The 28,000-nt window shown below is 37.4% G+C and overlaps 2 protein-coding genes across 2 annotated transcripts; one reads left to right on the top strand and one right to left on the bottom strand.

Annotated features, from left to right (window-relative positions):
* The first annotated feature begins 1,133 nt into the window (after positions 1-1,133).
* LOC146136813 (potassium voltage-gated channel subfamily KQT member 1-like) lies at positions 1,134-20,096 on the top strand. Its single transcript, XM_083395448.1, has 16 exons — positions 1,134-1,332; positions 2,013-2,140; positions 5,584-5,751; positions 7,685-7,775; positions 8,622-8,748; positions 9,158-9,236; positions 10,146-10,216; positions 13,453-13,563; positions 13,773-13,834; positions 14,707-14,817; positions 16,044-16,144; positions 17,021-17,284; positions 17,779-17,854; positions 18,326-18,461; positions 18,867-18,946; positions 19,643-20,096. Exons 3-16 carry the CDS (start codon positions 5,615-5,617, stop codon positions 19,805-19,807), a joined length of 1,611 nt encoding a protein of 536 aa, XP_083251574.1. The 5' UTR covers positions 1,134-1,332; positions 2,013-2,140; positions 5,584-5,614; the 3' UTR covers positions 19,808-20,096.
* A 296-nt stretch (positions 20,097-20,392) lies between these two features.
* Positions 20,393-28,000, bottom strand: LOC146136814 (lactosylceramide 1,3-N-acetyl-beta-D-glucosaminyltransferase A-like). Its single transcript, XM_083396258.1, has 7 exons — positions 27,990-28,000; positions 26,398-26,529; positions 25,944-26,075; positions 23,453-23,779; positions 23,393-23,395; positions 21,564-22,007; positions 20,393-20,441 (listed from the first exon to the last, which is right to left on the bottom strand). Exons 1-7 carry the CDS (start codon positions 27,998-28,000, stop codon positions 20,393-20,395), a joined length of 1,098 nt encoding a protein of 365 aa, XP_083252384.1.

Genomic DNA, 28,000 nt, shown 5'->3' on the forward strand with positions numbered 1-28,000 from the left:
CAGCGCCTGGCACGATCCCCCTTTTATCGATTCACTAGTTAGAAGCTATATCGGCAGAAGTGTGCCCACCACAGGCTTTGTATGATGATCCGCGGCGATCAGACGGCTTTTTCGGAGCGGGAAGATAAAAAAAAGGATATTATAGTTGGAGAGCGACGAGGTGGTTTGGAAAAAATGTAGTATTTCGCATAGGTCTAAATACATCTCAAATGCAAAGAATAGGTTTTCTATTTGAAAAAAGTTGAACCGCAAACTTTAAATCAGCTTTACATCGTTTTTAAATATTAATTAATCGTATATGCCATAGCTGTGGAAAATGAACTTTTGCGATTGTTGTAAGCATTTAAGGAACTGAAATGAAACTGACCTCATGTTAGTTTTCCGTGAAGTCAACCGGTTGGCCCAATGCTTTTATTACTGAACCTTTCACGCCTGTATAAGTTGAACTATTTCGGTTTCTTATTATTTGGTCATGCTTTTGATTGACACTTTACTTAAAGCAGGAATTCTTAAACTGTGGTCCATGAACCCCTTGGAGGTACGTGAACTAGAACTAGAAAAGGGGGTTCATAAAGGCCTACTTGAAATATTAGTGTATATTTAAGAAGTAATTAATTTTTTTAAGAAATCAGTTTAATTAAAAATAAAACGGTTTTGCACTGAATGTATTTAGACTGCATTTCGCTTACACGTTGTTTGGACCAAATCAACAGATTTATGAAGTTGTTTTGTATTGCGACGTCAATTTATGACGTCATCTCTGAAAAACTTGCCTACAGTGGTCCACGTGAAGCAAAATAATAAAAAACAAGGGCCAGCGGTGATTAAGACTTTAAGTCTTTAAAATCCCTGACTTTAAGTGACAGTGAATTTGTGCGCACGTAACCCTGACCATGTGCGTGTGTGTTCAATTTTTTTTTGTGTGTGGACGTTAGTGTGTGTGTGTGTCGCTAACTTATTCCGACTTCAAAACTAAACTGATGCTGTTTAAAGGAACTAAACAGGCGTTGTTCACCTGCTTTGTAAATCGAGCGGAACAATAAAATGGACCCGATATTAGAAGGCAACAAAATGTTCGAACACAAACCAGCGCTTTCATCTCTTTCATTTGCTCCGCTTGGTTCCGAAACAAACCTGAGCAGCAGCACGCTGGAAGGCTCACAACTACTGGCAAGCAGTCGCCTCTCCTCGAGAAACTCGCCCGAAAGCTTGAACGTGGACTGCGTGACGTCATCAGCAAGGAATAACGTCATCGGTGGTCGTCACTCGCGGATCGGCAGCGGCTGCAGTGACGTCACGTTTCCGTCAAGAGTAACCCCGAGACATTTATTGGTGAGGGAAGTTTTTGTGCAAATTATTTTTGGTTGGGTTTGTTTTCGTTTTTTTTTTATTGTTGCTCTTATAAAATTATTTACGTATTTTCCGCAAGTAAAGAGGCAAGATACATAAAATCTATGTAATATATAAAATTATCAGCTATATTAAACGTAATATTGTTATTTCGTAAAACTGTTGTTTTGGAATCTTTCCAGAACGTTTCCTAACTGTATTTAGGTTGTCTGAAGATTTATGACAAATCATAACAGTTAACGAAAATTTTGCTTGGAAGGGTTTTCTGGTGGTGCTTTCAACATATTTTATTCTCCCAAAGTATAGTGCGTTTAGGGCCCTTTAGTGAAAACGCGGTTACCACACATATAAGGCGATCAATCTTGTTTACCCGAATATGACAAATCACCAATATCATCCGTTCGCGAATTGTTAATTACAGCCCCTTTATTACTTGGTCCACGCGTTGGTTTGCGTTACGCCAAACCGGCATGTGTTTTAATGCAATATTAATGGCTCCCGACTAAAGGCGATATAACCTCTGCCTTCATAGTGGATGTAGTTATTGGACTGTCGTAAATCGACATTCGGCGGTTTAAAATAACCGATATAAGCAGAAAAAGCTCGTTTATGAAGTTCATTTTAAGAGGAGAATTTGTGAAAATTTTGGCTAATTTTTTCAGAGCAGAAAGTACGTAAGCAAGTCGTCGAGGCACCAACATTCACGTTCGTCCTTCAGGGAAAGAACCAGAACTACGTCGACCAATTCTGGGCAAACCGCTGATGAAGCAAAGAAACATCTTAGTCGCAAGTAAGTATATACGTAATATATAAAGTATTTTCAATCGATCTCATTGATATGTGCGTGAATATGACAACATATTATATTTTACGTTCGCAGTTCGCTTTTGTACGAGCAACTTTGCTGACGAATTGTTTATTTTCAATGTAAAAAAACGTTACATAGCGGTCAATGCAATCGCTTCATACAGAAACGTTTTTAATATGTTCTCAATATCACTAGCTTTTTTAGCGTTTTGTTAGTTTTCGTAATGCCTTTACATAATAATTGATTGCTGTATTACCAGTTTAAAGCACCATATTTAGTTGCAAGACGGCGCTAACAGAAACGTACATATAATTTTACTAAGTCCATTTAAGTATTGAAATTGACAATCGACAAACCAACAGCATTTATAATTCCCGGGAGATCGAAACCATTATTCGACATATATATCCTTGGTTGTAATACTAAAGACTTTATAATGGCTATAGGATCAATACACACAAAGATTTATAACTCCTGAATGATTTCAGTTGAAATGACAACACACAATAATATCTAAAAAGCAACAATACCTAAAGCAGAAAAATCTATAAAACCATAGTAATTATTAACATAAAGCAGCCAAATACGCAGTAATAGCCAGTCAAGATTAAAATCGAAATTGTCTGAATAAGACCTAAATCTGTCGGAGTAATACCTAAGTTTTTCGAAATAGGGGCTCGATAGCCAAAATAACGCATGAAACTGTATGTACAGGACATAGAACGATCAGGGGCCGTCGGTATAACATCGGTCGTTTTGGTGACTACCTTTGGATGCCCTAGTTTGACCGGCGCCGTTCGCTGTTTTGGCACAGGATTTTTCTCCTGTTTGAGGTTATTGGTGGGTAGAAAATGGGTTAGGGTTGAAATTATTAGGAGAGTTGGTGAAACTACGCAATGCTTTTGGTTTAGTTTAAGTGTTGTTTAAGCCTGATTCTGACCATATAGGTCTGATTTCGACGAATTTAGGACTTATTCCTAATTATACAGTACTATGTACGACCTTTAGGTATTAGTCCTATTTTGGTCTTATGCCAAACTGTGTTTTATTCTGACGTTGATGTCGTTCTCATCTCGGTCCTATGGCTGGGGTCCGTTGAAATGTTATATAGGCCTACTCACCCAAATTTCTCCTTAGACATGACATTTTATACAATAGTATTTTTTGGTGGGACTATATCGTGCTGTTTGGAAATACTGTGTTAAACTGCCGTGAAAATATTCAATACTATGTGTTTTCTGTACTGATTTAAGTGCAAATTAAACTTTTCTAGCATTAACTAATTTTTGTTCGATGAAATACCTTACTTGAAGGGGTATTTTTTAATGCTTGTAGATGGAACTCTAATGTACTGTACCATTAGCGAATGTTCAGCAAATTAGTGTAATTTTTGATTTTCCAATATGACATAATAGTTAGCTCTCTTGTTTAGCTAGTAGTGCTGCTTTTCTTCTATGAATATTCTTTAAGAAGACGGAAAACCGGCTAATGCAGTACGTTTGATTTTAAAAGCCTAGCTGTAAATCACACACCTGCTGTAGTCTGTTAATCCATATGTTTGCTGACATCATCATTGATAAAATGCTTCATATAATTCTTCTACACTAAAAGGGTATTTTTCTTTCGAATAATTTGGCTGTGAATTGTTGAATACCAAATTAGCAATGAATCATTGCTGTTTTAATAAAAAGTTTTAAGATGTCAATTAATCGCTTTTTAAGTATTTCTAAATACAAGTACGAAAATTGTACGTCGTATTGACGCGAAAGCTTCCTAAACGTGGTTTACGCCCTCATGGAAATATGCATAATGCGCCGCATGTGTGACAAAAAGTATGTCAATGCGCAATGCATAATTCATGATTTTTAATGCTTATTGAATTTGTCAAACTAAATTTAATCCGCAGCCAACGGGAGCAGTGTCGGACTCATGTTAAAGCTTCATTAAAAGTGATATTTAAAGTTCTGTAGGGCAGACCGAGTCTTCACTACTGAGCGAGCATACTTGGATTCAAATACTTTGCCTATTAGTATAACGACAACGCTTCGGCGATCCAAGTATTTTAACTAACCTTTTGTAAGCGCACAGAACGTGACAATAACGTTGCTATAGGTTCAAAGTTAATTTACATGGGCCATGTGTTCGTCCGCATTTTCATCATGTATTGAACCAATTTTGTTAATAACCAATCTCCATAAATCTAACTATGCGAGCTACTGTAGTCGGCGACCAAACCAAATCAAACGACACCCAATTAATTCTTGACTGCGACCCAAAGGTTAAGAAACACTGGTTTATAACTATAGTGTCAAGTGACGAACCTAACCAAAAGAAAACCTATGCAAAACTTCCAGCGAAAATTGATTTACAAGTTTGTAGATGGGCGTGTTTTGCACCGAAACAAACGTTAACCTGCTCTGGTACGTCTTTTGTCGCTTGAATCTTTAAACAACCGTCCCCATGTGAGGTGCCTCTTGGGAATATGAATTACCGCGAAACGCTTCAAGAAATATGACTTGTGTGTCTGGTTGGTTGGGGCTATTCATTTTACAAGCAAAAGACTTTGACTACTTTGCTAATTACGCCAAAGTTTTTTAATTGAGAAACGGTAAGAGGTAAACCCTATAAGTTTTAAAATAAATCCCACCATATAAAATCCATGGTGGTATGGCTTTTTTTAAATTCTTAATCCAATTGCCCTGACAAACTAAGAGATATAATTTATTATGAATTTGTGCAACGAAGCAGCCAAAAAATTGAAAAAAACTACACACAAGGTCATGATTCATATTTTTACTTATTTTAACCATAATAAAATGCAAAAAAATCGCAAAACCCTGTTTTCACTTTAAGTACATTTTCGTTCTGAGGAAAGTTTCTTAGACTATCTTGGTAAAACGATTTAAGTAACATTTATTCGTAGCAAGTGAAATTTGCTCCAACCTAATCTATGTTCTCTCATGTATTCCGTGTTTTATAATAAACGTATAACAACAAGAGTATAAGAAATATTTTATTTTGTTTGTGCGCAATGCATCACGTCTTCTAAAAAATATCCAAGACTTCTAACTTTGAAAGCGTTAGATGTTTACGTCTGGAAGTTTAGTTTGCTCAAACGTATAACCTGTATAGGTATTGTGTTTATATCTATGTACAAATGCCTGCATTGGTGTATATTAGTTAAATAACTGTAACTGTAAAGAAACAATAGACTTAGAATATGAGCCAAGTAGACTCTTAACAATACCAATAATAATTAAAGCTAATTAGCAATTTATTGCATATAAACGATTAAATAACTTCTTTGTTATCAATTTTTCCTTCCCAAGTCCTTCTAACAAATTTCGTTCCCAAATTTAAAAATTCCTCCCTTTAAGAACCACTGGCATGGATAAAACAAAAACTTTAGAACTACTTTTTACCAGGAACATCAGTCGACAGTCGACGCTGTCCGCCATGATCGGAGGTGATGTGAAAGCGTTGCGCGACTCCCGTCAACGCAAATGCTTCGATCGCACCAGATTCCAGCAGAAGGCCTACAACTTTCTCGAGCGGCCCACCGGTGTCAAGTGCTTCGTCTATCACGTCATAGTGTGAGTGCGCCGCCGACTGTGACGTAACAGCAAGGCACACTATCTGAAAAGTGTCGCACAATATGTTCTTAGAGCGCTATTCTAATCTCAATTTCCAATTTCGAATTTTTTTAAACTAAAAGTAGGGCGCTGGTCTCGAATTCTATCACATTTTCTTCGGGGGCTTATATTGCTAACGATATTTGGGTTAGGGTGAGAGTTAGCGTTTGGGTTTGGGTGGGTGAATTATTACTATTATAGTTATCCTTACATATTTATGCCTTCCATGCAATTCAACTTTGACAACTCGTTTCGTTAGTGTTAAAATAGATGTGGTAGGATTCTAGACCGGCGCCAAAAACTGTTATCCGCTATCTTTTTTGGAACAGGTTGTTTATGTTTTGAAAATTGGTACCTAAAACCTAAACTATTGCACAGTGTTTTGTTGTGCCTGCTTTGTTTAAAATTCTGCTAACTTGGAAAAGTACATTTTCAAACCGCTGTCTTTGGAGCATTTAGTCTTGTACAATGTCTGTAGGCCAATCGGAACGTGCAGAGAGCCCTAATAAAAATAACAGAACTAGCTTACAACAAGCACTAATGATCAACAAGTAACATAAATACGTTTTTCACACAGATAATTCCCCCCTTTAAAACTTCGAATTAATTACATAGATTAAAAATGTACCCCGATTGAAAACATCTTAAGTATATAGCAACAAATTGGGGTGTCAGCTTTAATCGTATTTCGCAAGTTTGACATGTCCATAATAAGTTTTTCGAGGGTAGAATTGTGTTTATTGAAAAAAAAACGTTTTGCAAGAAACATATCAATGATATGTCATAAGCCAGAGGGTAGCAAACTTTTATCTATGAGCCGCATATTAAGTATATATTTTAATGAGTGTCGCATGATAGATGAACGTGTCGCGACTATATGTGTGCTCTATTGCAAGTGCCACAACACAGTTAGGTTTGAGAAATACGTCATATTTCGTTTTCCTTTAAAAGTGTAACACCAATTTTATCCTATAGTGTAACATTGTTCTCTCATTGTAGCACCCTGCTGTATTGCTCTATGTAACGAGTAATGTGTACGACCTGTGGCGTACACTCAATGTCTATATACGTCCTTTTTTGTAAAGCTTTTTTGGAAAATTTCTGTATAAAGCTTGGGGGCCGTACCTCGACATATGTGTGACCTGCAATTACGCCCTGTACAAATACACGGCCTTTCGTTTAGTAAACACAGCGTGGTCTACATGTTGCTGTTCCGCAGTAAACCCATCTGGGTCAATTCTAGTGCTATAATTTATAGAAGACACATTGGATGGAATTACATATTTAAATAAGTTGCTCGAAGTTGATTTTCCATGTTTTAGCGCATACTTTAATTTTTGCAATAGATCACAAGTAACGGTTAAGCAAAGAAGTAAAAGCCATTAAAAAAATCACAACCCCGTTTAAGACAATCATTCAATATTGTGCACCAACAACAACGAATGTCTATCAAACAAACGTTTTTCCTACACCCGCGTTTCACTTTCAGCATCTTAGTCTGACTGTAACTATAGCTTAACTCAGTGGTTCTCAATCGGTGTGCCATTTTTAATGCCCAAAGGTGCCGAGAGATATTTTAGAATCTTTAAGAATCTGAATTTTGCTTAAATCCCAACTTTTTGTGTAAGATTAGAGTGGAATAAATCCAATTAAAACTTCCTACGTTGTGCATGTGTGTTATTCCAGTTCCGTTTATTGTGACATTCTAGTGATTTACCTGCGGAAAAATCTTGTGGAGGTGCGGCAATCTATTTATTCGACAAAAGGTTAAGAACCACTGCCTTAACTTATTCACTATTATATTAGTTAAACTAGAAAATAACGCGTTTGAGGAAGTTAAAGTGGCCTTGGTCTGGTTTGTTCAACTTGCCTGACTGTTATATCCACCTTTTAGGTTTATGCTGGTGCTGGTGTGCCTCATATTTAGCGTCCTGTCGACCATCGAAGGTCAAGAAAACGACAACCTGCAAGCCCTGCTCATAATGGTGAGTGGAGATTGACTCCGACAAACGCGCTGACGCCATTTATCGTTTACACACTCACTTTTTGGCCCAAAATGACGGAAATGCAATTTGAATTTTAACCGTTTGGGGGCAATCTGTTTTTAGTTCTCCAAATTCAATCAAGCGCGCCTCGAAAAAACGTTTTGGAAGTTTGGAAGTTTTAAATTGACCTGGTACAAAAGAATAAATAATATTAAACAAATTTATTGTACGATTGACTTTTCGGTGTCAACGAAAAAAAAACTGCAAACAGTTGTTTTTAAAGATCCGGCCAGCAAAACTATCCTCATTTACTTTTTGTGTTTAAAACAGGTTCCGGTTGTATTACTTCAAAACCCTCACTTAAACAAAAAGGTTAACTTTTGTATCTGGTTCTCCGCTAAAACCGGTTCAATTCTGTTTTAACCAGACAATGTCCATTTTTCACCGGATTATCCAACCATCTCCTTGCATTTAAACTAAGATTTTGGTTGCATATTTGTGCACAGCATCGAAAGGTATAACCTCAGGTTTCCTTAAGTTACTTGTTTCAGAGGCCTGTTGTTACGTAACTTCGTGACGTCATCTTAAAAAAAAGTGATACGTTCGGGTAGGAAAATATTTTACTTTTACCCCTGGATAAAGTGATATCAAAACACAAGCAAAAAACGTAAAAAAACTGGCTCAAGTGTTGACGTCTTTAGTTCGCAGGCTTAATCGATATCTCTGGTTTTCGGATTACTCCATTGAGACACTTTGGCTTTCTGCTATGAACTTAATTTTCCGCAAATTTTTCTTGCTGGATTGTTCTGCTGCATTCGCAATAACTCGGCCTTTCGGTTTTGTCAGGAGGCCATCTTGGTGGTGGTTTTCAGCGTCGAATACGTGGTGCGTCTTTGGTCAGCCGGCAGCATCGGAAAATACAAAGGTTGCAGGGGCAGGCTACGGTTTGCCAGGAAGCCAATATGCATCATAGGTGCGTTGGCTTGGGTCTTCAACATTAAATTAAACGCATTACGTATAATTTTTGTAATAGGTAAAGTTTTTCTATTAGTAATATTGTCCTTTGACTTGGCATGTCGTCTCAAATAGCTCTATGTTTTTCATTTATTTTTTCTGAAGTAACGTCTCTTGTTTACTTTGCTGCGGAAAGCATCGTCATGCCTTTCTCGCCCGTTTATATCTGTTTAAAACCATTTTTCGCTTGCAACGATTAACCATTGGGTAACGCTAAAAATGGGAAAATAGTAATTGACAACGTTTGCACCCTGACCGTGAGTTTTTACTTGCCAATAGAGAAAATAGAAATAACTTGTTGAATTTGCACGTCCCGTTAGAAATGCTGTATCGCTTAACCCTTGCTTGCTTCTTTTCTAACTTTTCAGATCTTTCGGTTGTATGTGCGTCCGCCATTATCCTACTAGTGGGAAGAAACGGTAATGTTTTCGCCGCTTCGGCAATCAGGTGAGCATATCTCAGCAACTGTAACAAAATACGCACGAGTTTAATGTCGTAGAAACTACATAAATCTACTATAAAATGCATAAGAATAAAACATCAACACCAAGTAAAAAGTTTATCTGGCATAGTTTTGATAGACTACAATTAACTTATAGGAGAGGCAATATGTTTGGAACATAAATACCCAATAAGACTGTAAAATACAGAAATACTCCAGTAATACTAGATATAAACACTCAGACATTTTACGTGTGGGTTAAAATATTTATATGTATATATTGCGACCAAAAGACATCAACAAACTGACTGGATAGCCATTTTGTGGATCTTCGTTGCTCCTTTGCAACTTTGTTTTGCAGCAACAAATAAACATTTGTTGTTCGCCAATGGTAAACGGGCTACTGAGGGAAAGCAAATTGTGAAAGTAATGTATTAAAGGTAAGGGTTGATGCTGGGTTATTTCCATTGGCCTAGAAGGAGGCCGGGCATTTCTGAATCACTCAGGGTCCGAGCCCTCTGACAAACTGCCTCCACTAGAAAGCAGGTGCTGCCACGGAGCTAGATAAACATTTATCTTATCTTATTCATTTCGTCGACGCGACCACATTTGCACCAGTGCGGTCTCGAGGTTGTGACCTATTAAAAACTATACGTACAACAAAAACGTTCCTACGTAGTAAAGGCTTTGGAAAGTTAAAATAAAAAATAAAGATGTAAAATAGGTTCTCATGCACTACACCTCTGTTTCATTGCGCAAAAATGCGGCCTTGCCTATATGTTGGCTAAAAATGCGATACTAGAAGTAGCGCGGGCCATCTCAGGTAAATGCGAGAAGTCACGTTTTTAGCGAATTTTGGGAGTGAATTATTGTTCGTGTTGTTGAACTCTTTTTTTATCACTCTTCAACATCAGGGGCATCCGGTTTCTGCAAATCCTGCGGATGTTGCACGTGGACCGTCAAGGAGGCACATGGAGGTTGCTAGGTAACGGACTATAGTTCATAAATCGACTTTGTGCAGAGTGTGATTCTCCATTTTAAACTTCGCTTAACATTTTACACAGCGTCAAATGCCACACGACAAACGTTTTCGCGTTTTTAATATATGAGTATATAGTTTGAAATGTTGCAATATACAGGAGCAGGAAATGTTACATAGTAGGGTTTTGGTTAAACGCAAACAAGCTATAGTTTTGCGGTGAGTAAGCTTTAAAGGGTTGGGTAACAACTTTAAAATGACTTAAGTCGCACATCATTTGCGAAACAATTTTAGTCAAAGTCAAGTTTTTTCAAAAACTATCAAGTCAAGTACCAAGTTAACACCAAGTGAAATGACTGATATAAAACGTAAAACGATAAACTAGTTCGATTATGAGCAATAACTGAAATAAAAAAGCAAAAAAAGCATACCAAGAAAATTGTTTTAGGTGTAAAATTAAAAGAAAATAGCCCAATTTTATAATAAAATGTTGAATAAAACACTTAATTTCAAAGTTATTTGACTTAAACACTTGGGTCGAAGACAAGTGGTTGTTGCAAAAGACTCAAGTCAAGTCATTTGAAAACAGTAAACAAAGTGTACTTAAGTCAAGTCATTACAAAACTGGCACTTTTGCATTTTGTCGCCCAATTCGAACCCTGCTCTTTTACTATTGATCGCAGAATTCGAGCCCTGCACTTTTACCATTGATCGCACAATTCGAGCCCTGCACTTTTACCATTGATCGCACTATTCGAGCCCTGCAATTTTACCATTGATCGCGCAATTCGAGCTTGCGCTTTTACCATTGATCGTGCAATTCGAGCCTTGCGCTTTTACCATTGGTCGCGCAATTCGAGCCTTGCGCTTTTACCATTGATCGCGCAATTCGAGCCTTGCGCTTTTACCATTGGTCGCGCAATTCGAGCTCTGCGCTGTGACCTGTTTTCCACGAAACAAAGAAGTTTGCGTGATCAACCTCAACTGGTGTTTTTCAGCGTGTTTTGGTTTCCCCTTGCCATTAATTATTCATCAGGTGAGTCGCGCCCCTCTATGACGAACGACGAAGCAAATTGCATACAGTCTCCGCTTTTGGAATCCTTGGGGGGGGGGGGGGGGGACACACGGGAGCCGACTGGCCAATCGATGAAACGCCCTAATCGGCCAGCGCATCGGAGGCCCGCTCTATATTTATTCACCGGGATTTGGGATGATTTAAAACTGGTGTGTTAAACAAATACATTGCAGCTACCAGTGATACAATTAAATTATTTCGAACTCCGTTATGTCGCAGTCCACAGTGTTGTAATGACTTAAGTCAATGACTTGACTTAAGTGCACTTAAGTCACTGTTTTTAAATGACTTGACTTGACTTAAGTCTTTTGGGCAAAAAGACTTGCCTTGACTTAAGTCTTTTGGGCAAATGACTTGACTTGATTCATTTGGACAAATGACTGGGTTAAATTAAATTGTTTTAATTAAGCAATTAATTATAAAATAGCGTTATTTATCCTAATCTTTGCACATAAAAGAATTTGCTTGTTATATGCTGATTTTGTGTTATTTTGACTTGAGTTGCTCATAATAATCGGAGGAGTTTGCCGGTTTTCATAATTTAAAGTTTTATTTTTTTGGGTTGGGCTGGACTTGAAGTTGACTTGCTCTAATTATGTCTTGGACTGGGACTTGACTTGTTATTTATTCAAAAAGACTTGACTTGTACTTAAGTTATTTTACGAATGACTTGACTGGGACTTAAGTCATTACAAAATGACTTGTTTACAACACTGGCAGTCCAACTCTTTGTCCACGCAATTTATGTCGAAGTCAAGACATTGCCATTTATAAATAGTTGTTATAAGCTATTAAAATCGATAACCGCATTCTATTAAATCAATATACCACATTGCAACCATTAAAAACTAAACAAAATAGCAAAGAGATTGTTTTACGTATATATATGATTATAGACAGTCACATTTTTTTAAATTAAAACACTTAATGTTACCCAAAGTCGTTGTTCAAATAACAATATAACCGCATTTCTTTAAAAGCAAATTTGTAACATTGCACGCTTTAAAAAATTAAAAATAGCAATAATATGTTTTATGCGTATATATTTAGTACATATATACCCCATACTCAACCATCATTGCATTAAGGGAAAACACTTGATCTCACTCCAAGTCGTTTGTCCAAATAACTGTAGTCAAGTAATTTAAAAGGCTCAAGTCAAATTAGTATTTTAAATAGCGAGTTAACTGGTTCATTTACATTGCCTTAACAACACCAGCCTTTACCCATTTAAATTGTGCCGAAAAAAAAAAGACATAATCGCGAGCGAAAAAGGGAAACCAGTTTGCTTGGAGGCGATCTCTTAACTGACGGCCTAACCACCCCTGGATATAATGAAAAGTTGATTTTTGACGTGCTACGGTCTATCGATTTTCGCGGAACGCGGATTCTGGCTAACCGCTGGCAGTTAAATCGATTTTTCTCAGATCGGTCCAAGATTTTTATAGTGAGATGTGCGAGTTAAAGACTTTGGCGGCGTCGCGCATCTTTTGTACCTTGTTGACGTTTATAATAGGATGCAATGAAAAGGAGACCATACACATGTCGTTTGCATCTACTTGCCGGGACTCTATCGAAACCTGACAAAATCACTTACCATTAGACGGTTTCACTCTAATTTGAAAAACCAAATACTCTTTGAATCACAGTTGCTTCTAAATATCGGCCGGCGCTTAAAAACAAATCTATACCGGATGATGGCTTACCAAACTGATTTAAACTATAGAAAAAAAATGACAAGACCTGTTTTTATAACACCACCACCACCACCGAATATCTTAAAAGAGTTTTTTTTTATAAAATCATAGAAATACCAGGAAATACCAGGTAAGAAGTCTTGCGAAAATACCCGAACCATTTAGTTAAGAAGAACGAAAATCTTCTCCTCAGCTTTAAATTACAATTTTGCGCAAAAGATTTATCAAATAACGTATATTAATATTTTGCTTTTAAAGCCATGTTAAGTTATTCGTGTTGATTTAACTGCCTATTTTGGAAAACAATTTGAAAACTAAAGCGAAAGCTATAAAAATGCCTTCATACACCATATGGTTTTTATAATATTGCCACATGCCAATCGACAGAGTAGCATACAATGGTTAACGACACGTTGCTGATCGATGGTAAATGAAACTAATGTTTACTCACTGCTTATTGCTTCCCGCAGGAAGCGTCGTATACATTCACCGCCAGGAACTGATTACCACCCTCTACATCGGATTCTTGGCTCTCATATTTTCATCGTACTTTGTTTTTCTGGCTGAAAAACCATCTAACGGTAAATAACTGCCAGTATATGTCGGCCATTCCTATTGAAACATAAGCCTTCGATTAGAGTTTCTTCTTATCCTAAATAGTTCACGAATCTGTTTATCCGTTGAGGATCTTTAAAAAGTTCTAATTCAGATATTTTTTTGACAAAAAAATGTTTAAAATAGCTATTTTTATGTTTAGCTTATTTTGTTATACGTGATTTTTTTCGAACAGATCACCCAACCGACGAAAAGGGAAAATTCCAAAGTTACGCCGACGCCTTATGGTGGGGGGTGGTAAGTTGGAAAGAGTCTTGCATGAACTGCCAAACAACTTTAATGATATGTAAAAGACCTTTTACTAAAGTTTGTGAGGAAAAATTATTCAGTTATGCATGGACTGCTGTATACAGAAGGGGCCAAAACTAGGCTTACAATTATACAAAGTACGATTTCATTCTAAAAGTAAACTTATTGTTTTGGGGTTCTTCTCATACACCTTGTTCTTTACAACACCCCCCAAAAATAAATCCATTGTTATCAGGTAAGGTAAGCGTGGTGGCCATTCAATGCTACTTCTTCTTCCAAGCCAACGCTGTATGGAATAACTGTAAGCCTATACTTTTGGCCCACCCTGTATAAACTATTGCTACCAGGCATAGTAATATTAATTTGAAAACAGCTCTTCTGATAATTGTAATTCTTTACAACATTTCGGTAATCTATGCAAGTCGCCTGTCTTCATCAAGGTGAATGACGCCGAACGCTCGTACAATACATACAGAATACACACGAAGGATAAAATGCAAGAAAAAACGCGAGCAACGAAACGATAAGAAAACAATTAGAGATAACTTTTGTCCTTTTTTGATTAATATAGACTGCTTTGTAACGATTGCCAGGTGATAGTCATAACGATCGGATACGGCTGTGTAAAAAAACTTAAAGGCTATATACAAAGACATGTTTTATTAAAATTTGTGAGGAAATATTATTTAGTTATATATAGACTGCCGTGTCGCCCTTTACACACATGCGTATGATTTTTATTTGTTATTTGCACCCGAGGTGCCATTTATTTGTTATTTGCACCCGAGGTGAGAAATATAATTGTCAGAAGACTTGTTGTTTAATAAAACTATGCCTGCCTCAGCTATTATGATTTCCAGGTGACAGTCACAACGATTGGCTACGGCGACCACGTGCCAGTCACGTGGTTAGGAAAGGTGATCGCCTCGTGTTTTTCCATCTTCGCCATTTCCTTCTTCGCGCTTCCAGCGGTAGGTTTTAATGCGTATACAAGTTTCCTTAAGGAATAGTTCAGCAAAATGTTGGTGCAATTTGGTTAACATGCCGCACAACAGTGTTGTTTTGACTCAGATAAATGATTTTGCTTAGGTGCACTTAAGTAAATGATTTGACTTGACTTAAGTTTTTTTGGCAAAATGACTTGACTTGGACTTCATCTATTGTTTTTTTTATTAAATAAACTGTACAAAATTTTTAGTTTTTACCACGATTTCTGCTTCTAAACAGTTTTCTCTCAATATGTTATGTTTTTTTGTTTTACAGCATACAAAACTGTTAAGATGCGAATTTACCAACTTGAAAAGTTTAAAAGTTTATTTCGATGAAAATAAATATTTCGACCTGTTTTGGCATGACAATAACTTGGGCTGAGACTTGACCTTTTTTCTAAATGACTTGAACTTAGGTCTTCACAAAATGGCTTGTTTGCAACACTGCGGTTCGCAGCATATTAGTGTATTGGTGTTCGTTTGTTTTCTTATTTGCTAACGCTCTTCCATTTGTCATTCTGTGGGACTTTTTAATTGTTTTAGTGACGTTTTTCCATAATCTTCAAGGACATACGGCGAGCCTTGGTTCTTTGTTTTCTATTAACCGGTAAATGGCGCATGTTTCAGTGAAATAATATCTTCCTCACTACGTCGTTTAAGTGTTGACTAAGATCAGTGGTCGGCAAACTGTGGGCCGCAGAGCCATTTTCAGTGGGCCGCGAGTTACTGATAGCCGTACATTCATTGCACTTTGTTTTAAAAATACATGTTGTTTCAAAATTGTTATATTGTCTTAGCGTGGTTCAGACCCACGTGACAAATGTGATCCTGAATAGCCTACCTGTCGAACTATGTTTTTTGCCACATTTAATTATATGTAAACGTTAAATATTTCGCGCTTCGCGCGTATGTTATTCCTTTTATAGTATGTTTTACATTATGGCGTGGCAGTGTTCGGCCATCAAGGCGCTGTGTAATACCTCACCTTAAAAACAAATATCCTGAATCCGCCACTGTTTTCCTTGGTTTTACGTAGTGGGCGTTTAATAGCTCCGAAAAGAATACTTTGGGCCGCGACAAAAAAGTTTGCCGACCACTGACTAAGATGGTAGTACACTTTGATTAAACCGACGAAAATGAATACGAGGAAGCATTATTCATTAGAAGTGAACAAAACCCATTCAATTTAAGATGACTATTCTTTTCAGGGAATTCTCGGCTCCGGATTCGCGCTCAAGGTTCAGCAGAAACAGAGACAGAAGCAGTTCAACCGACAGATCCCCGCTGCAGCCACACTCATTCAAACCACGTAAGTAGGTTTTTATCTTCGCCACCAAACCTAAATAAAAACCTTATATTGTTGAGCGTAACCTACGGCATCTTTAAATTATTTCTTATATAACACGAATGTCATTTTAGTTTTAAATTTGTGCCATTATCTATAAGTTAGTTTTTAATTAAAACCGATGTGCACCAAAACGATATTCCGCTTCGATACCGGCTCAGTACTCTACAAAGACAATGCTAAGTTAGCGTTAGGGCTGAACTTAGTTGACCCACAAGGATTGAATTGCACGCAAACATATGGCCGCCACAAAAGCGGGCTGTGAGATCATGACTTTGACAATTTTGCGGCTGTCGCTCTATGGACTGAGTTCAATGGGGGAAAGATTCACTGGGGGAAAGTGTATTTTTTCTTTTTTGAATTAAATCCTTGTTTAACAATATGCACATGTGGATATTACTTTCAAGTTGATTGATTCGGGACTGTTGATCTCCTTGATGAGTTGTTGTAGTAGGTGACAAGATGCAGCTATCTTGAATGTTTCTCACAATGCTCTCCTCTGAGCCTACGTTGCTCATTTGGCAGTGCGACGGTCCCGTAATAGTCAAGATCGTGAGTTTAAATCCCACCACAGCGTTATTAACAACCAATACATTGCAAGCAATTGAAAAAAAACTTTTCAACCAAATAATCGCGAGACTTACGATAACTTGGCAGCTCGTTGTTTTAAAATAATGTGATGTGGAATCAAATTGTTTTTTTACTTAATTTTAAATACACGTGAAAATGTAATAGAGTTCAAGCTGTTTAAACCGTCTGTGAATCGCGAACTAAAACGTTTTTCACCGTGTAACTTTTGGTAATCTTTTATATGTGTTACTTCTATATTTTTACCATTAGGTGGAGATGTTACGCAACCATGAAGGAAACTGATTGCAGCGGCACCTGGCGAATTTATAAGCTGAAGCAACGAGACCTTCCCAGCGTCAGTGGAAGCTATAGGGACGACGGGGTCACTGAAGCTAGAGTTAAAATGGGAAGGGTTGATCGACCCCGTTTCACCCTGGGTTCCTTATCTCGTGGTGATGAGTCAAAATTGGGTCGAATTAAGCGTCTCTACTCGTGGACGTTCGAAATCAACATGGAAGAGAATCCTGCAAACGAGTCAGTATTAACCAGTCCAATTAATTTTTTTAGCTAATATCTTGTTTGCGTTTTGTTCAAGGTAACGTTGCACGCTTTGCTTATTAGTCGAACTCCGAATTCGAGAAGATATTCCTTCAAATTTTGTTGTGAATGTCGGAACTGAAGTGTGCTGTGTGTTTTGTTAATTATCATGCGGGTTTTCATTTATTATAGCTTACTATGCATAGACGAAACATTAGTACAGTAAGAACAGTAAATCTCGTTTTCCTGTTTGTTTGTCCATATTAAAAATATTGTTCATTTTCAGAATTCGAGAAGATTTTTCTTCCAATCTTATTGTGAATGTCGGATTTAAATTGTGCTATGTGATTTGTTAATCATCATTCGGGTTTTCATTTATTGTAGCTTAAGTCTGTATAGACAAAACATTAATAATTTAGTAAGAACAATCAACGTCATTTTCCGTTTCGTTTATCTATCTACATTAAAAATATTGTCTATTTTTTCACCAGGATGCCGGAATCATATAAAAACGTCGTCCGTGCGTCTAGACTTCTACTGTACTTTCTTGCCAAAAAGCGTTTTCAGGTATTTTCTTTGAAACCTCCAAGATATAACAAATTTAATAAACTAAATCTCGCGTAACGAAAATTACTTTAACTTAACAACATGTGAAGAACGTTGCTAAACACACTAAACCCGCAATTGTTCCACTGGTCACGTTGCTGTAAAACTTACTTATGAGAGTACTTTTAAGGTAGGCCAGGATACGTACTATACAAGGTTACGTATTGTTCTGATGCTCAGTTTCCAGTAATACCACAGAGGTATATGCGTTGCTGATTCAAGGCGCTGATTGACATATTATATCGGCCTTAGGGAACAATATTTTTAATGAAACAGGAAAAATAACACTACATCAACTGTTTCAAATAACCTACAGCGTTTATCATTTAATACCGTCCAAGAAAGCCCATTCCGTCTTTACTTTGACAAATGCTAACATTTCAGCAACATAAATCGAAAAAGCATTCAATATTTATCTGGTGTATTTTTAAGATATCACGAAAGCCTTATGACGTTCGTGACGTGGTCGAGCAGTATTCCCAAGGTCATGCCAATGTCATGATGAGGATCAAAGAGCTGCAACGGCGATTGGACCAAACTCTAGGAAAACCTTCCTCTTTTAACGACGGTCTGAAACGAAAACTGAAACTTCCTTCTCCCCTTTTGTGATACATACGATTTAAATCACGTTTTTTTTTAAGCAAACGCATGTGTCAAATTGGTCTTGGTCCAGTCTTCAGCATTTAAAATGTATCCACAAATAAACGTCTAAAAAATATATAATCAAACATTGAGCCAAATCAATTAAGATGTAAAAGCTGTAAATTAAATATTCTTCTATATTTGTTGTGGTTTTAACAACGTACACACAACACAGGAGTACAAAAACAGGAATAGACCCAACACTAAGTCCAGGCCGGTCACCTAAATAATCCTATGTTTAGTTGAAAGAGCTAGTTATGCTTAGTCTTTCGGGTGGTATTTCGTATGTATACTAAATGTTGACATTATGTGTATCAATTGCTTTCTTCAGGAGAGTTCATTTCGTTCTCGCCGAACATTGACCGACAGCGCTTCACCGCCGGTGGTCGCTTGTTAAGGTTGGAACGCTGGGTAAGTAGTTCGGCAAACACCCTTGTTTCGCTAACTATTGCAACTGCTGGCCTTTCTTGGCAAAAAAATTATTTAATCATGCTAAAAATTTTGCTAAAAAAATTACCTAAGTTTTGTGGATTTCAAATTTTGCACGTAACTTAAGATTTAGGTAAAACATCAATGGCTTCGGGGAACTAATGAACAAAAAGAAACATTTACTTATATTTTTATTTATTAAGTTCAAATTGTCCTACTTGCAGATGAACCAAACGTTTCATATCGTTCAAAAAAATCGTTTATGAATATGTCATTGCTTTGTTCAAAGCAGGGTTTCCTCAACTAGGGTTCATGGACCCATTAGTGGTCCGTAAATTAGTTTAGGGGGGTCCATGAAGGCCTAATCTAAATGTTAGTATGAAGTAATCAATTTTTAAAAACCAAAGTTTAGTTAAATAAAAAAACGTTTTATTACGAAATGTATTTTGACTGTATTTTTGGACCGAAGTCAGTAGATTTCTGAAGTTTTGTATTTTTACGTCAATTTATGACGTCATCTTTAAAAATGTATTGCTTATCGTGGTCCACGCGAAGAAAAAAAAATGATTAGGGGTCCGCTGTTAAAAAGTTTAACAACTTCTGGTTTAAAGCATAAACCAGACACAAAAACTGCAAGCGGTGTTCAACTTTATGATTTTTCCATTATTTTGTTTTTAGACGGAGTCCGTGGATTCCAAAATGAACGCAATCATGGCGGTGCTAACTAAGCTTGAAAACGGCCAGCAACAACACGAACAACCAAGGCAGCAGCAAGAACATAATCACGAAACAGAACAACAACATAATCAAAACGCGAGTCTTGTAATACCTGATAGCACTTGATATCTGTTTTTTTTTTATAGTAATGACGCTTTGTTTCCGAAACGCGGTGTGATTTTCAATATGTTGCAAATCTTGTCAGCTAAAATTGTTGGTTGGCCAGTGCCCAAGGCTTTTAAAAGTATGAGAGGAGTTTCAAAAATGTGGCTGCAAAAATCTAGTTTTTACAATTGTGCTTTTATCACAGAGACACGCCTTTTAAAATCCGCAGCTTAAAGTTGTTTCTGCGATTTACTTAGCTATCAGGTTTTTGGTTTATTAGAAATGAAATTTACATCGAATCATGAAACAATCACAACCCGCAACACTTTTTTCTACTTGTATATTTCTAACATTAAGAACCAAACGAAAATTCCTTATAAGTTTATACCATAAAATATAAGGTTTTACTCTTTTTTGTTGGTATATTTGAGAGTATAGTCTCAATAAAGCACTATAATTATTTACAATTTTATTGTGTATTGGCAGTTTCATAGTTTTAAGTACACATAATTAAGTACACGTGTCTCAGACTAGAAAGTTTTCGATTTCCTGACAAGATAAGCAATTTGTAATCGGCGGTCAGCTATGATGATTCAGTTTTGTTTTTCAGGATAGTGGTCTGCGTAGAACCTGGGGAACACCCATTCTATAAGTTCTGTGGAAATATAACCAAGATTGATTTTTATTTATTAGCTAAAAGCACTACTGAGTTGGTTGTCGGTGCCGCAATCCCCTTCGCATACCACTGGTTGCTTAATGTACGTTAACAAAGTGTTGCTCATCCAGCAGTTTTATTATAATCAATCGACGTTTCGACGTCCTATACATGACACCTTCACCAGGATAATGGCTTATCCTGTAAGACAGATCTTTTATTACATGACATGCCATTATCCTGATTAATAGCTTGTTTCAATTGTATGTTAACAAGTTTAAGAGGATGGTGTATATCAGCAAAACTGAAGTACAGCAACAGTTGGGTTGTGTGGGATGGTCAAGTTGTTGTGATAAAGGTTTGTGGTTGTCGAAATCGTTCTAAGTTGTCCTTGCTGACAGGTTCATGACTTTCTGTGGTTGCTGGTTAACAAGAGATGTCGTGGTGTGAAGTTGCAAATTTCTGCAGTTTTTTTTTAATTGTAGGTTTTTTTTTAATTGTAAGCCAAAAGCTTCTCTAGTCATTTATCGTAGTATTCTAAAGTAGGGCAAATCCAACTTTAAAACTCGTTTTAGTTTTGCAGGGAACTAATTCGCTTATAATTATAGACGTTACGAAATTCAGTTGTATTTAACTTTATTAAACAAAATGTGTTCAAAGAGCGTTCGAACTTGACTAAAATAAATTTACAAATACTGCTAAGATAACGTTTTTGAGCTCCTAACACGAAGCAAAAACACACAAGGCTGAAGCAACGTCTATTACAAGCATATGACGAATTGTACCGTAATATGCACAAGCGAATAATTTATATCGAAGTAATAAGTCGAAGAGATGAAACGGGATTTGGTCTACTTTACTAATCTTTTAAAAGTGTGGTCTACTAATCTTTTTTTAACATGAGATTAAATGGTTTAAAATTTCTTCAATTACTTTCAACAACATTTAAGCTAATCATGATTGGAAAACAGTTTCTTGTTGTCAGGTATGCTTGTACCATACATTTGAAATACACTTAGAACAGATGGCAAAAACCTTAGCAATAATGCCTTCATCAATTATGTCAATTATACCTGATGCGTTTTAACTGTTCGAAAAGACGCGAAATAGTTGCGAAAATACCGGTTAATTTCCTTGGACAACGGTACTTCGGCGTGTTTGTCGGCCACAGCCCGGAGCGATTTGGCGCTGGGCCAGTAGCCTTTGTGTAGGACGCCGTCTGACGTCATGACATCCATCAGATTAAAAACGATCTTCCAAACAAACGGAAACATTCTGGTTCTCGAAGGAAGATGCCAGGAGAAAATCCCCGTGTAGAAGTCAAACATCCGCTTCGAACCGGGGCCTGATATCTCCTGGACGTTCTTGTGCCCTCTTCCCAGCTTCTCCCGGAGCACCCCGGTGATGTAGACGTCCTCCAGGTGGAGTCCGGAGCGGTTCGTGACCTCTGACACCAGGTAGATGTCACTGACTATGGCACGTGGCAGCACCGACATGCCACCGTGGCAAAACGGCGGATATGTGCTGGAAGGCCACAGTTCAGACGAAACGCCATATTTGCCTGTGCTGAAAGTTTTCATGCACGATATAATTCTTGTTAGGTGGTAAACTGCGTTACACTTACAAAACACAACAAAAAGGCAACTAGAGTTCCGTCTTAAATTATTACTGTATGTAACAAATATGTTCTAACATTCCAGATACAGCTTCCGACGTACAATTAAAGCCTCAATACAAAGAAAAGACTAAAATCGTTGGTTAAATATACATGTTTTTAAATAGTAAAATATAGGTTAATATTTTTTAAATGCTTGAGAAGTCACTGCCAAGGAGTATTGTAAACGTCTTTAAGAAATCGACACATCAATTATGTTAATTTTCTTGTTAGGCCATTTTTTGCGGTTGTTTTGTGTTCATTTTTAGGCTGTTCTATTTGGTCTTTGTTACTTGGGTGATCGTTTTTATTTTTGTGACCACATTAAAGCGAGTCTTTCGAGCTATGTGTAGGCTATACTTAAGTTCATGCAACTTGTCGAAAACCTTACATTATATTTAATTTTAAGGGTAAAACTGATACCTGTGCTGTGATTTTCGAACTCTGCGCCGCGGCACATTAGAGTGCCTCGCGACCTTCTCAAGTGTGCCGCGAAACTTTTTGTATTTTTTGAAAATAAGTCTATTTATTGTACCATAGGTATACACGCAAGCATTTAAGACTTAAATGCCCACTATAGTCATTAAAAATCAATACGTTGAGACATTTACATATAGCCTACCTAGTTTGTTGTGTTGAGGGCGATTGTAAAATTACTCTATTGTTAGTCCGTTTTTTAGTGTGCCACAACTGCCACAAGCTAAAAAAGTTTGTGTACCACCGCTCTAGTCTCATGGTCAAAACGCAAAAGCGAAAAAAATGTGAGTGGCAAATATTTATGCTGTAGTGTAATTTTTCAAATCTTACAATAAATTCCAAATTCCTTTTTAAATAAAAAGAAAAAATGAAGGTAAAGTAATACGTTTCTTGGGGTGTGTATTATTTGATAAGCAGGAGAGTTTAAACATATATTACGTCGGTACGCCATAAAACGTGTAAAACAAGTTTCTTGTCCAAAGTTAGGTGGACAAATTATTTGTTAAAATATTTGTAGTAAAGATTTATTTATATTTTTACTTTTTGAAATCAGCGGTTGAAAGTAACAATTTAAATCAAATACAAAATGGTAATAATAGCACAGTTTGTGTGTTCGAAGAGCTGTAAATAAGCTTTAATGGCCAGTTGCTTACGATTAGAAGAACGCTGTCGGAATATTTTAATGATTTTCGTGGTGTTTGAAGTGACAGTTTATTGGAGTTTCTCTACTGCATCTGGCAACTGTACAGCAAGTAACCTAAAACATTTAGCAGAAAAGCTGTCATCGATGCTTTAGCTTAGCGATTAACATCACGAAGACCCTCTTTGCGTGTAAGGCGACGCGACTCGATTTTGGTGCAATTTATTGAAGGATTCCTACCGTTTAGGGAACGCGACTGAGCCCATGATGAAGCCGCAGTAGATGATTCCGCTCTTGGTGAAATTCTCGTGATTGCTCACGAAATAATCGTACGTTGACGCCAGGTTGATCATGCAGTCGTCATCCGTGAAGCCGTAGAAGTCGGCCTTGTCTTTCGCGTGGTAGTGAATCCACTGATAACCGGACAAAACCTTGTCAGGTAGACTTCGGTATTCATCTGGTATGTCCCCGCCCTGAAGCAGGTCTCCATGGACCCCGTTTTCCTTGACCAGGGCGCCCTGGTCTGCTGCGTTCCCGGCCTGGCCCAAGAGGAACACGACTCCGAAACTGTTTTTAAAACGTAATTATTTTATTTTTTGTGGTATTTCCTTTCTGCAAGTGGAGATTCCAATATATAAAGCATTATGTTTTTAACGGCAGGTTTTATACTGACTGGGTGTATATGATCATTTTTTTATAATTTGTCGCGAATTTAAAAAAAACTAATAAAATAAATAAATTCTGATAATGAATGAATGAACCTGACTCGTGTTTTTGGGCAGAACACTTATTACTAAAACATTCACTCACACAACTTTTATAAAATACTTGTGAAAACACACATTCGTCTTTAATCACAATCCACAGAATAGGAATAGCTAAAGATCATAACATTTCCTTACGATATTGCCGATTCAAGTATCGCATGATGGCCTGCATGTCATCTTGAAAGAGGTCTATATACTGACAAGTAACGGCAGCGCTTCTCAACCGGTGCGCCATGAAAGGCTGCCAGGTGCGCCGCGAGCAAATGGAAAAATTAATTTAATATATAAAACATGTATTTTTACTTTTCTTTTAAGCTTATCTCATTGATTTCGCAGTACTTTTAAGTAGAAAACACAATAAGACCTACAAAGCAACAACATCTAAATCAGATAATCTATAGCCTAATACCATAGTACTAAGACCACCGACAGAATAAGATCTAAAATAGTCTAGATAAGACCTAAACATGTCGAATTAAGCCCAAAATTAATCCGAGTAAGACTTAAATAGACAAAATCACGCTTCCACTGTAGGGAAGGGGTATGGGGACACCTGTTTGGCATTGGCAGTTTGCTTTCGACATTTGGTCGCCGCTGTTTTGGCCCCAGATTTTTTGCACGCGTTTGGGGCTTATGGGCGGGTAGTTGGTGGTGCTAGGAATTGGGTTAGGGTTGAAAATATTCGGGGAGTTAGTGATAGTTATGGATGGTGTTTGGGGTTAGGTAAAAGGTTATATAGGCCTTATTTTGGCCATTTAGGTCTGATTCCGATTTCGTCATGATTACGACTATTCTAGGTATTAGTCCTATTTACGCCTTATTCCTAACTGTCTTTCATTCCGAAATTGCTGTTGTTCTTATTTTAGTCTCAAGGCTGGAGTCTCTTTAAAGATATCCAACTATAAAGCCTATATAATAAAAAATTGCAAGCAATTTAAGAGAAATAGAGGTACAGCTCAAAAATTTCGCGGTCGCTTCGCTCGCAAAGTGCGCCGCCTTGTTTTGAAATGTCTCTAGGTGCGCCACCAAGTAAAAAAGGTTAAGAAACACTGGGTTACGGTATTAAACAAATTTATAAATTACCTCCGCGGCACACTTAAGAACCTCCTAAAGGCCAGGGCTACTGAATCGGAGTCGGGACTCAGTGCTCGACCGAGTCGGTTTGTTTGTGATAAAATCGGACTCGTGACTCGAGCAAGACTACATTAGACTATACCCTAGTCCGGAGTCTGACGTGCTCATACCGAGTACCAAATTTTGAAAAAGGTGAAATAGCATGAAAATAAATTGCAAAGCCAAAAAGGTCAAGTAGATCGACAGCATCTTGATTAAGAAGTTTCGATACGAGCTTGTATCATCTTCAGTTGATGTGACTGAGAAGCACATCAAGCATCATTTTTAAGAGATGGGACGCAATTGTTATCGCCAGTCTGAGTTTCGAAAGTTGGGCCATTATTTATCACCTTCAGGTGTTAAACAGGTACAGCGGTGTTGATAATGTGTCAACGTTCAGTTCGGGGCTGCAGGCTTGGATAGATAGCGACTCGAGTAGCCGCAATCTAAAAACGTCTCAAGCCCAACCGAGAACTGTGCTTCTCAGTCACATCAACTGAAGATGATACAAGTTCGTATCGAAACGTCCTAATCAAGATGCTGTCGATCTACTTGACCTTTTCGGCTTTGAAATAGCATGTTGTGGAAAATTTGTCAACCATATATTGTGTTTGGGTGAGAGTTGTAAGATGCCCCTAAATTAGTGGATTCCTGTATATCCACCTTCTTTTAGTTGCATAAATGGGTGAAGTACAGGCTGAAGTACAGGAGCCTGGCTCTGGACGCAACAAAATCGTACATTTGGCCGCAGTTGGACTAGGGACTTGGGAGTCGTACTCGGGTTATTTTTAACCGACTCTGCAGCCTTGATCGAGCCACGCAAGTGTACCACGGAACATGGTTTAGCTTACAGCCTTCCATTAATTTCCTTGATAGATCCCCACGTTCTTCGCACGTTGTCCCTTTGCTCCTTTCGTCCGCAGGCTGACTTTACTAGGAAAATCATCAGGTGCTGGCGATTCGAGTTTTCTACTGCATGGGGTCTGTATGAAATGCGTGGCAAAACGTCAAATTGAGTGGCTATATATAGAGATGGTTGTTGGCGCCGTCAAATGATCACAATGCCGCCTACCGCCCGTTTATACTGATTCGGGCCATTATTGTTTGTTACTAACATTCGTATAATATTAACTAATTAATAGTATAACGTCGATAATTTTGATTCCAAAGAAAAAGTTTAATAATTTTATAAAGCTAAAAAAATACTATTTGAAAACTATAGTTTTTCGAAACTTACTATGTATATTTATATTAAAGTAACTTTTTTCATTTTACAAGTTCGCATCGTTTTGCTTAATCACCTACCTTAACGTGAATCCTTCAGTGATCGGTTTTCGCTCGTGGTTCTTTAAGAAGGTAGCCGGAAGTTCAGGGTAACCTTCGCGTTCTCGTTTTTCGATGACACTTGCTTTATTCTTGAGGTTTTCTTCGTAGGCCCTAAGTACGATGAAAAACGCCAAGAAGTTTTAAGCAGCGCCCAGTTTGTAAAACAACGTAAGCGAAAATGCTAATGCCGGTTTCAACCTTACGAGTTTGGGTCTATTTTATATTTGTCCTGTATAAGCGATTTCACCGGGGACTTTCAGAAAACGAGATAGCTGAAGGTAATCAAGTCACTATACTGTAATAGAGTGACCGTTGTATACAAGTTAAACAACAGGTTTAGAATTTGGTTAACAACTTTAGGGGGGGGGGGGGCAGCTTATTTCTGTGTTGTTTTTATTGTGTATTGCCGGCTACTAGTTCTGCATTTAGCTTGTTTAGTCTATAATACAGAAGTTCACATAGTAGAAGAGAAGCAAGAAGTCAGAAAAGGTGGTTCCTTGGCGAGACACAGATCGGTTTTCGACCTACAGTCAGTACTGCTCTACAATGCAACTGACTTCATAAAGCCTTAAATTTTTGCACATCAAACTGTACTCAACATAGTCTCACCCTATGCTTAAGAAAACAATCAGCAAGTGCTTTTGATGTCTTTCATACTTTTTAATTAAACTGAGCTGAAATACAATTATTTCCTGACTGGCTTAGTTCCCTGACACCCAGCATGGCAAAACAGGTGATTTGTTTATTAAACCAGCCACTGGTGGACCATGGAAACATTTGAGTTGGGCCATAGACTATTATGAACAAGCTAGATTTATTTAAGAATTTAGTTCCATTTGTGCCTGTCACAAACTATTTTCTAACAGTTGTATTAAACATTCTTCCTTTATGCGTTAAACTTTTTTATGTTTCCAACTAACTGTTCGTGTCTCGTCACAATCAGTGCTCTCACTTTTAGGGATTTAGTTCCAAATTGGAACTTTTAGCCCCTTTTAGGGACAAATCTGGGGATTTTGATGATCTAGGGATTTTGGGGGGATTTTTCGCCATTTTTTGCAAATCGTATTGTATGATTTGTTAACTAGTAAATGTTAACCGAATTGCAATTTTGAAAAAAAAATAGGTTCAGAATATGCTAATTTTTTTTGTTCATTTGGAAGTTTATTTAAAATTTTAATTAAAGGATAACTAAAACTGCTTAGCCTATTTAAAACGTGGCATGAATTTGTTGTTTTTTTCGTTATTGTACATTATGCATAAATTTGTATGTGTTAGACCGGTTTGAGAGAAGCCGCAGTGCGTCTTATATGAAACTTTCAAAAATGGCTGTTTTGCGAACTTGAGTTATAACCGTCAAAAAAACATGAGTTAACCGTAAGAAATGGCCGATAGCTTGCGAGCGGGGCGAATATTCCGGGTGCTGTTATATATAGACAAGATAGTTTTATCATATCATGAGACAAGGGTGAAAGAAATCTGGAGATAGATGCTAGGGGTGAACAAAATTAAGAAGCAATAATCTAAATTTAAAGTTTTGTCAAATTAGCAAACTTTTTGCGCTTTGCGCGCACCATTTTTCCAT

Source organism: Ascidiella aspersa, chromosome 8, assembly GCF_963924565.1.
Source record: "Ascidiella aspersa chromosome 8, kaAscAspe10.2, whole genome shotgun sequence".
Taxonomy (NCBI): domain Eukaryota; kingdom Metazoa; phylum Chordata; class Ascidiacea; order Phlebobranchia; family Ascidiidae; genus Ascidiella; species Ascidiella aspersa.